We start from the raw sequence: 11,256 nt of genomic DNA, 5'->3' as shown, positions 1-11,256 counted from the left end.
GCCTGTTGCTTAACCTAACACCAAACCGATTGCGTTCCCTAAAATATTTTGTGAATATTACGATTAGGATATACCTAATAAAGTACATAAATACTCCACTGCGCGATCAACGATTGCTACAGAATTGTTTTTAATAATTATTATTATCAAGAGTAATGATTATGGAGACGATTACATTATGATTATATTATTCGGATAATATTATCGTAAGGAATATATCATTGTTATTTTTTTTATCGTGATTAGGATATTGGCGGGAAAAAACGCGTCCGTCGTGGCGAACAACTTACTGGCGACGGCATATTATTATTATTATTATTAACATCGTACGACGATTCATGATTCGGCATCTTGACACCGCCGTGCCAGTGCATCGCATATTAACCGTCTGATGGTTTTAAGGTTATTCTACGTAATAATCACGTTTTTGCGGGACTGGTTACAAACTAACAAGAGCAACAACCAACGGCAATTGTTAAGCAGTTTGACGTTTGACGACTGTTAACTAATACCACCTCATGCAGTAGTTATTTTTTTTCTAATAGCAAAGAGTTTTTATATAGATTTATCGCTAAAACGATTTTAAATAAACTGTATTCTATCATAACATTCATAACAATAATTGTGAAATCAAATTATAAATTTCAAGCTCAAGAAAAGAAAAATATATACTGTGTTCGATTCAAATTTCATCTTCGGTATCGGTAAGTGACTAATAAAATATAAATAAATATTATTTAACTATGAACAGACGCTATTATTTGTAAAATTTCGGACCGCACACTTCATTTTACTGCTTTAAACTGAAATTTTATTCTCGCTACTGTACCTTAAAAAAAGCAATGTATTACCTAAAACAAAATTAAATAATATACTAGCTTAAAAATTAAAGGTATCATTATTATCTAGGTTATCAGATAGGCTTTTTAATATATTTTAAAGCAAGTAATAAGTATTTTTAAAATTGTAATTTGTATGTATATTTTAAATATTCTTAACTCGCTTTACAATTAAAATATAATAGAAATCCTCTGTGATAACCTAGAAAATTATGTTAACTTAAATCTTTATTAGAGGTCGACTCACTCTAAACTTTAAACAAATTGAGCTAAAGTGGAACTGCTGAGTGTAAAATTAATTATGTTACGCACATGTAAGACGGAAACAACACTTGCGGGTGTAGTGTCCTCTTATTAGTTTTTGTCTTTGTCTTACATTATATGGATCACTCGATATATATTTTTTCAGACTTGCCATTACAATCATGGACAGACCACGTTACGTAATTTACGGTGATCAGCCGTCGTCAAGCAATAATAGTACCAGCACGGTAGCATCATCAGGTTGGTGCAATTTATTATTATCAATATTGTATGTTTCAATATATTTTGTATTTATAGTCAATTTCATTGAGCATACTGTGTATTATTATTAGTTTTGTTATTATTACCTATTTGTATATACTGAATGCTCTGCAATTATTGCCCAACATCACATTAAATTGTTGTAATAAAACTTACAATCTATGAAGGTTTTGGATTTCTAATGCCTTTATGTATGTGTCAGTGTGACATTAGCTACTTTTATATTTTATATAATATTTATTAATTTTAATTATATACCTAATTTTGAAAATAAAGAACTGGATTCAAATTAATATTTTTTTTTTTTTTAGCAAAAATCTTCGGCTGTACAATTTGCAATCAAAGTTTAAAAGATTTTCCTGTCTCTACACGATGTGGACACTTATTTCACTTTAATTGTATTGCGCGTTATCTGTTTGGGTAAAGTATATACTTAAATACTGCTTAATATAAACTTATTGTTGGAAAAATAGAAAAAAAATTAAGTATTTTTGTTATTTTATTTTCAAAGGTCAGATTCAGAAACATGTCCAACTTGCAGGACCCCTGTATCAAGATTTAGTTTAATCAAACTTTTCCCCACTGAAGATGATAGGTTGTGCGTTAAAACCAAAGAAGAACTGGAATCGTTACAGTAAATAGTTTTATGCATAAAAAGAATATTGTATTAAAAATGAATTTTAATAATTTAATAATGATTAGATTATAAGTTATTTAATACTTTAATACGATTCTAAAACCTTGTTTTATAATTAGTGATTTTGGCTGTTGAATATATATCTGTAAGCAAACACATTATATACAACTATAGGTTTTTTGTGGTCTAAGTCAATTTATGTTTTTATTAGCCAATTTGAACAAGGCATACATTTGTTTCATTATTTCAACTTGGATGGCAATGTTAAGTTCTTATCTAAATCATAATAATTTTGATTAAAAACAAAACTTGTATAGATGTGTATCAATTTTGAATAAAAACTGTCAATATACCTAATTTAAAAGCTTTCAATTAAATTTAAAACAAATTTGTCGTCTATGTCTATTTACTGAAGTCTGACATGTTAATAAATCTTACAACATTTAAATTAAATTTGCACTATATTTATAGTATATAATGATTTATAAGAAATTAAAATTTCAGTTCTTAATTTGGTCATCTAATAAATGCAATAAATAAGGATTATTAAAAATCAAATGTACTAAAAACATAATGATTAAATAATAATTCATTACAGGACAAATGAACAACATAGGTATATAATGATTTTGATCCATAAAACAGAAACCCTAAAATAATAATTCTCAAATGTTAATTATTTATTTATTTAATAAGTATAAAATTTCTTTTCTAGGAATCAATTAAATACTGTTGGAATGTGTAATGTAGACTATAAAGACAGAGTTTATAATCTCACATTAAAACTGAATGCCATAGAGGAGGACTTACGGAAAAGCCGTAAAGCGGTTAGCGAAATTAATACTACATATCTAAATCACTATAATAGTTGTGTTAACAATATTGAAAGAGTAGATAAAGAGTAAGTAATCTTATATTTCTTATAGAATACAATTTTTAAGCTTCTATAATTTGTTACTTAATTAAATTAAATTTTTTTCTACAAAACAGTGCATTACTTTTCAAATACAACCAAGAGAAATCGACAAGAATATTATTACAAAAAGAATGTTATGAATACCATTCTAACGTTTTAGCTGAGCTTAAGTACTTAAATATGTTTTTATTAATTTTAGATATGTATATTTTGGTGTAAATTGAGTATTGACATTTTTAATTTTTTAATTTTTTTACTAATTAGGAAATTAAAAGTTGAAAGAGAAAATTTAAAATTGGAAAAAGATTATTTTCAAAAAAGATGTCGTGATCTTGAACTACCCAGTACATCTTCAAAGGTATATTTAATATTTCTTGTATGTATTATGTTCTCATATAATGATCAATTATAGTGTTATATAATTTATAATATATATGTTTTGCCTTAAATCTGAATTGAGAGTTTTTATAAGACAAACAAAAACAATTTATTAATATTCAAGTAACGTCTCCTAAATAGCTACCTATGTATTTCAAATTAACGGAAATTTAGTAAAACTATTTTATGTTATTTACTTATTTTGTTCATTTGAATTATTTTAGATGATTAATAGAAGAATAAGCACACTTCCACATCAAACACAGTCTCCGTTACAGCGTAAGATAATATATAAAAATATTAATATTAATATAAGCTTAATTCAATAAACTTAAATTATATTACTTTTATTATTATATCACATATTATTAAAATAGTAAGTGGCTGTGGTCTATTATATATTTATTTAGCAAATGTTATAAAATAGAATCCGCTTATTTTGATGCCATGTTTAATGATTTCAAATAAAATGATTCTCAGCATCATATGTGCAGTATGTTTTTGTTACTTGGATAATATAACAGTATGATTCTTTTAGTCCCTTGAAAATCGTTATACTTACACTAATTCTACTTTAATTAAACTAAGTAAAACTTAAATTAGTTAATTTTAATATAAAAATATATAATTGATGTAAAGTAAATAAGCTTTGTGTGAAATACATATTTTCTGTGCGATAAATCTATTATGGCTTATAATATTCAATTTCTAGACAAAATTAACAAAATTCACTAATTACGAAATTCAATTAATCGTAAAAATTTGAAATTCAAGTGGTAATAAAATTAATATTGTATACTAACAAACTTTTTTTTTAGTTGAAGGTAGAAAAACTTTTGGGGAATTTTTTATTAAAAATTTAAATGTTAGCTAAGCAAAGAAAATCTTGTATGAATTTCAAAATGAAAAATAGTTTGTACGTTTTTATAAATTTTGCTAACATTTTAACTCAAAATCAAAAAATATGTTTTTCAAAAAATGTTTTTTTTAATGAGACAAAAATTATTTACAGATTTGAAAATTTGTCATGGCTGTAAAGAGTTTCTGAAGAGTGCTAAATATTTTTAAAACTTCATACCTGCATTTGTTGAACATTTAAAGTATCTACGATTATTAGTTTTAAGTTAAAACTAAAAATCCAATTGATTTTTTTTAAAGTGGTTTCTCATAAAATTCCTATTTTTTATATAGTTTCTTTACAAATGTATAGCATACATAAATGCGTTACCTATTGTGCTAACTTTTCACTAATATTAACTTTTAAGTTTAATCTTCTATTACTGGGTGTAAAGTATATATCTCTTAATAGTTGATAAATTAATATACTATTATTAATATGTATTATTATTGTAATATTACAATAATGTATAATTTTTTTTAATTTTCAGCATCTTCTGATGGGTTTCTATCGAATTGTCATTTTTGGATTGTCGATGAGCTTAGAAAAGTGTCAGGTGCGACCAATCACCTGTACTTTAACGAACAGCGTGTTCTAGAGCATGGTGGAACTGTTGCATATCATTACACAAATATGGTTACACATGTAATTGGTATCTCCCAAAAAAATTCAGACGTTTTAAGAGTAAAAATAAATATATAAATATAATATTTTTATATCTTATATTAATATTAAAATAACTTGGCATCTTAATTTTTTAAGGGTTTAAAAGAACGTAAAAAATGCGCAACTGATTACTGGCTCAGTGATGTTATTGGTGAAAGAAAAATGATGAAACCTTGGTTACCTCATCATTTTCCAATACCATACAGGTAAAATATTTTTCGTTTTATTTGTATACTTACTAATGTGCAATTTAATGAAACTTTTCATGATACAAAATAATTTATGGAGCCATGACATTTTCATTCTAAAACGTTTCTATTTAACAATTATTAATTTTTTGATACTTTTCTCCAACAAATGTAAAAACTATTGTTATTCGTCATAATTTATCCTCAACAATAGTTTTAATTGTATGCTAACATACCAATTTTATTACCTTATATTATTATTATTTTTTATGTTAACATATTATGAAGTCTAACCTACTATAAAATCACTTGGCAACTAGCGATTACTAACGACTAGCGACATCATTAGTTTGTGTTGCATGTTGTATGTGTATTAAAAAGAGCCAGAATTTCAAAAAAAAAAATTAAGATGTGCAAAATTTAGTGCAAAAATGTTATTTGGAGTTAAGTAAAAATTTGTGTTGAAGTAAAAAAAAAATATAATTTCATGTTTACAGAATGGAATTTAACAGGTTTTTTTTTAAAGAACCATGAAATTTGTTCAGTATAGGTTTGAATATATATGTGTTTCTAGATACAGATATATTTGCACGGTCAATCTATATTTTCCTTAAGAGGAGGACATACACGCATGAGTTATCTCCGTCTTACAAATGTGTAACATTTACACTCAGCAGATCACACTCAGCTCCATTAATTTAAAAATTAAAGTGAATTGATCTCTTACAAAATTTAAAGTTAAAACTTAAAAACAATATCTGTGTTTGTATGTTGGGTTTTTATGGTACTTCAGTTTTTAATTCTGTTATGGACATTTTTATTTTACGCTATATAATACACGCTTAATTTGCAAAAAAACTTATGTATGTTGTTGTAAATAACCCCCACAAATAATATGCTTATCTTTAAATTTTATGAAGGTCAATTCACTTCAAATTTTTAACTAGCAGAGCTAAATGTGGTCTGGTGAATCTAAATTTGCTATGTTACGTACTAGTGAGATGGAGAAAACAGATAAGATATTGCGTTCTCTTAATTTAAAAACTTTAGTTCACTCACTTAAAATTCAATTTTGGTTATTTTTTACAAACAGTTTTACAATAAATGCAAATTTAGTCTATTATTTCATTATCTTAGGTTACTGATTAATTTTTTACACATGGTATTATGGTAGGTTCATTTAATTTTTGCCAAAAACATTGCATTTATAAACATTATTAATATTTGATTAATAAATATTTCAATACTATATAATATATTATACAATACTCTATTCAAATTAAGAAACATAATTGATAACGGAGTTTATATTAAACGGCAAGTGTACAAAATTTGCCATGTTGACTTAAAAATATTGCTTCAAATGCTACCCAATAAAATTAGCTGTTATCAACAGTATTTTTGAGAGGATGTTATACTCGCATGCGTTGTCTCCGTCTTACAAGTGCGTAACATAACAAATTATACGCTCAATAGTTCCACTTTAGCTCCACTTCTTAAAATTTAGAGTGAATTGACCTCACGTAAAAATTAAAGGTAAAATTATTATTGAGGATTCTCATAGACTGTTTATTATATTTTAATTTCAAAGCAAGTTTTGAGTAATTTAAAGTATACAAACAATTTACAATTTTAAACACTCATAACTAGCTTTAAAATTAAAATATAATAAAAAGTCTTATAAAAGATTTCGGTAATAATGTTACCTTTAATTTTTTTTTTAAAGAGGTCAATTTAGTCTCAATTTTAAACTAACAGAGCTGAACGTGATCTGCTGAGCGTAAGATTTGCTAGGTTATGCACTTGTAAGACGGAGACAACACAGGCGAGTATAACGTCATCTTAACTTGATCAGTGTAGATGCTGGTTAAAGGTATTAAGAGAATAAAAGTAACCTCTTCAAAGTACTATTTAAATTTAATTTTAACAATATAGCAAATTATATAGCAATTTTTCCCAAAAATAATAAGAGATTTTAGGTATTATAAAAACTTTTCCTGCTTAATGCTCAATAAAAAAAAATCAATAAATAAGAAGAATTAAATATTTTATATAATTATGTTTCAGTGAGGATAATTTGCCGTATGAGAATAAAAAAATTGCTATTCTCAATTTTGATAAAAATGAATATTATAAAATAAAAGCAATGGCAGAGATTATTGGTGCAACAATCATCAATAAAATTTCATGCAATACTGACATTGTAATTACTGCTGAGTAAGAATTTATTATTATTATTATTTATTATTATTATTATATTTATACGCTTTAAAGTCATAATATTATATTATAATAGAAAGGTATTAAAAATAATATTCAATATATTTTAAAACAAAAATAAATATTGAGATGTTCATTTTATGAGATAACTATAACTTGTAGTCTATAAGTTATATGTAGTGATGGATCAAAAGTTATTTTTTGGTGACAAACTGAACATTGTTAAAGTATTGCAAATCTGAACTTTAACAAACTTTTAACTATTCATACTAACCCAAACCGAACTATTAAAATTTGTTATTGAATTAAAATAAAACTTTATTTTATTTTAATTTATTATACGTAATTGCAATAATATAAAATAATTGTTCATAATTAATACTATTCTGATATTTACATTTTAATTACTATAATGTAAAGAAAATTAATTTTAGGTTTTATTTGACTAAGAATAATTTCATGTTTGAGTTTAGAACAGCTTCTTCCCCTGCCCATTTATTCAAAACTGGGCACTAACTAGTTAGAAAGTTAAAATTAAGTTAGAAAGTTACTTTTTAAGTAACTTTCTAACTTAACTAGTTAGTTTTAATACACAATAACTTTCAAACTTAACGAGTTGAATTGAAAGTGTAAAATAATTCTAATCTAACTCGTTGGAAAAATAACTAACTACAGTAGAGCCTCGATAATCCGAACGAGATTGGGGAAAGGTGTCGTTCGGATTAGCGATTATTTCGGATTACCTATGGCTTAAAAAAAACATCAATTTTATTGTAATTTTAATTATGAAATTTTATTTTTATTTGTAGGTATTAATCGTGTAAAAACTCGTAATTTCAAAAGACAATGAATACATAAAAATATTAATATAATTATGAACTTTTAGTTTTTACCATTTAAAATATTAGTTTATTTTTTTTTATTTTTTTTTTTGTACACTGGTTCCTATTATGGATTGATATGCATTGTCCTACATAATCGAAAAATTGTGCTACCGGAAAATATTATTTATAAATACATGCATAATATGTACATATTATGGTGATAAGATAATTCTCAAGCCCGTTCGGATTACCGCGTCTTTCAGATTAGCCTGTGTTCGGATTATCGAGACCCTACTGTAGTTAGTTTATTATTATTATTATTACTTTTTTTTCATTCCAAAATTCTAAAAGCTATATAAAATATATATATAGAATATAATATAGAATATGGATTATAGGCTCATGGATAATAATTATTAGTATTTACTATTTATAATAATGTACTCACAGGAACCATTGCTTTTCCGCTTAGTCCGTAGAATGTAAATATAAATACTATCTATACGGGTGGGTTAAACCGAGAGTAGGCATTTGACACGATATCGAATTTTCGTGGTAGTGTTATTGTTGGTCTTGGTTTGCCCATTTATCTATATAACTATTATTACTATTGTCTATTGCAGTATTACACTATTTTAAATGATGATACCAATGAAATCACATATGATGATTTTTTACATTTTGATACTATAGAAAATCCAGAAACAGATAAAGTTCAAAATCTATTTAATGATTATTCAAACTCTTCTCCTAAACTTTTATTAACTGTATTTTCTAAAGAAATACAAAAATTGTATATTCGATATAATACTAGTATTCCCTCTAGTGCTCACGTGGAGAGACTTTTTAGCGCTGGAGGGCAATTATTTGATGAAAGGCGTGGGTCTATGTCTGATAACAACTTTGAAATGACACTTTTGTTAAAATTTAATGAATATTTTAAATAAAACATAAAATATCTGATTACACTATGACTGTTATGTATTGTTATTTTATATTTATATTTTATGTTGTCATACTGTTATATATATTTTTTTATTTTGTTTCATCATTTATGTTTTAATAAGTAATAACTAAAATTCCAAGAACTTGAAATTATTACTTACCTAATTAGAACATGTGATCAAATTACTAGGCGATTAATTCAATTTTTCAGTTTTTATCAATAATATAAGTTAGATATAACTTACATTTGAACACAAACGTTTTTTAATCTAAAAAAAAATCTAACTTCTAACTTCTAATCTAACTTAAGTTACTATTTTCACCAAACTAACTTCTAACTAAGTTAAAAATTTGGACAGTTTCAGAAACTAACTTATGTTCTAACTTAGTTAGTTTTTTTACTAAAGTAACTTAACTTCAACTAGTTAAAAAAAAATGACTAACTTGCCCAGCTTTGCATTTATTTTATTAAAATAGGCAATATAAAATATTTTGATTTTAATGGTAATGACAGTAGTCTTAAAAAGGTTGTGAACAATTGTTATAATGGTTTCCACCATGTTGTATAATTATAAATTGTCTTTACTGTAATATTTAATAAAAATTGTTAAATATTTTTCAAATAATTAAATTTACTTTCATTTGTTATTGTAGGTTAAAAGGTGAAATGATAAAAAAAGCTTTAGCTTTAAAATTACCAGTGGTTAATGCTCAATGGATAAATGATATACTTCTTAGTGAAAAAATTGGTTTAAAAGACTTCAAACATAAAAAATACCAACAATTTGATTTGTGCAATCCATATTTAATGGATTACAATATGGTATCACATATAATGGGTATGTTAATCAGTTTTTATGTATTGACAAATTTCACATTAAAATTTTAGTTTTATAAAGATTGTTATTTTACTCAATTGTTTAATATATTATAACAATTTTTTATTAAGTAACTAGATATAAATGAAAAATAGTGATGAATTCTCAATATAAAATTCTATTTTTTTTCAGAGGCTTGGGAAAAGCATTCAAAAGTTCCTAAGTCACAAATTCCAACTTACAAAGTTGATAACAAGTCTACTTCGAAAAAATGACATAATGTGTTATACAAGAACTTTCAGAAACTGTTGTTAATAATGATAATGGCAATAACACTATCACTTCTGTTGCGTCCCCATCTAATGAATCTGTACCACGTATTAAGTTTTCTAAGTATTCAATCGTGCAACCAAAAGATATGAAAAAGGTATTTTGCCATATCGTTTTTTATAATGTAATATAATTTTTAGTTCTGCATACCAAGAGGTTAAAATCATTTTTACAGAAGAACAAAAATGATATAGAATATTTTTATGATAAATATAATATTTTAAATAGTTAATGTAGCTATAAAATTGAAAATTCAGTTTTAAAAAAACATTTGCTACATTATCATCTTAAATTTGTATAATTTTTTTTTCACAATAATTTTGTACATTTATATTCATTATATTTGTTATAATATGTTGTAAATAGTTATATGTATTTTTTAAATTTTAAAGTGGGTAATTTAATTTTTTTTTTTATTCTTTCACTAAAATGTGTAAATTATTTTGTAATTGTAAATTTATAAATACCTTATTTTAACAATGCTTAATATTAATACATGATTCATTATGAGTTTTTCTTACTAAAAAATCAAAAAATCGACAGTCGAACAGTTTTTATTAGTGTTTATAGTAAAATTCTTGACAATATTGGATATTCAAATATTCAATAACAGTTTATTTCTAAACAATTTTCTTATTCTGTTATAATTAAAAACAATAGGATTTTTAGAAACTAATAACTTTTCAGTATTGTTTGATTATTTATCATATTTTTCTATCTATAGAAATATTTTCAAAATATTTAGATATTTTAGACAAGTTTTAAGTTATTTTTAAGAAATTTGAAAATGTTCAATCTTTAAATTGTATTCTATATCTATATGTATGTTATAAAAAATGACTGATAGACTGTTCACCATCACAATAATTACTACTTTATATGCTAAGTTTTGTATTTTTTTAGTTCAGTTTATGTTAGTAAAAACATATTTAAAACTAAAACCATCAAGTATTCATTCTCAAGTTGATATATGAATCGACAACAATATAAGTTTCTTTAATTGTTTAAAATGCTAATTGTTATTTAGCGAAACATTAAGTACTTATAATAAGTATACAAAAAGTAAAATATG

The 11,256-nt window shown here is 24.6% G+C and overlaps 1 protein-coding gene across 1 annotated transcript; it reads left to right on the top strand.

The window, feature by feature from the left end:
* Window positions 1-365: 365 nt before the first annotated feature.
* LOC107169484 (uncharacterized) lies at window positions 366-10,358 on the top strand. Its single transcript, XM_015519235.2, has 13 exons — window positions 366-704; window positions 1,249-1,343; window positions 1,676-1,784; window positions 1,876-1,998; window positions 2,717-2,902; window positions 2,992-3,087; window positions 3,182-3,275; window positions 3,520-3,574; window positions 4,684-4,877; window positions 4,956-5,065; window positions 7,115-7,264; window positions 9,691-9,875; window positions 10,047-10,358. The coding sequence occupies exons 2-13, from the start codon at window positions 1,265-1,267 to the stop codon at window positions 10,127-10,129; spliced, it is 1,464 nt and encodes a 487-aa protein (XP_015374721.2). The 5' UTR covers window positions 366-704; window positions 1,249-1,264; the 3' UTR covers window positions 10,130-10,358.
* Window positions 10,359-11,256: the final 898 nt, after the last annotated feature.

The sequence above is a fragment of the Diuraphis noxia genome, unplaced genomic scaffold (assembly GCF_037042655.1).
Source record: "Diuraphis noxia isolate RWA-SAM2 unplaced genomic scaffold, SU_Dnox_SAM2 contig0001, whole genome shotgun sequence".
In the NCBI taxonomy this organism is placed as follows: Eukaryota; Metazoa; Arthropoda; class Insecta; order Hemiptera; family Aphididae; genus Diuraphis; species Diuraphis noxia.
This window is presented reverse-complemented; position numbering and strand designations above follow the sequence as displayed.

Excerpts from the sequence above, each read along its gene's own strand:
- LOC107169484 (XM_015519235.2), top strand. The coding sequence starts at position 1,265 with ATGGACAGACCACGTTACGTAATTTACGGTGATCAGCCGTCGTCAAGC. Across the intron at positions 1,785-1,875 it reads ATTGCGCGTTATCTGTTTGG|GTCAGATTCAGAAACATGTC; the intron begins GTAAAGTATATA and ends TTATTTTCAAAG. Across the intron at positions 2,903-2,991 it reads ATTGAAAGAGTAGATAAAGA|TGCATTACTTTTCAAATACA; the intron begins GTAAGTAATCTT and ends TCTACAAAACAG.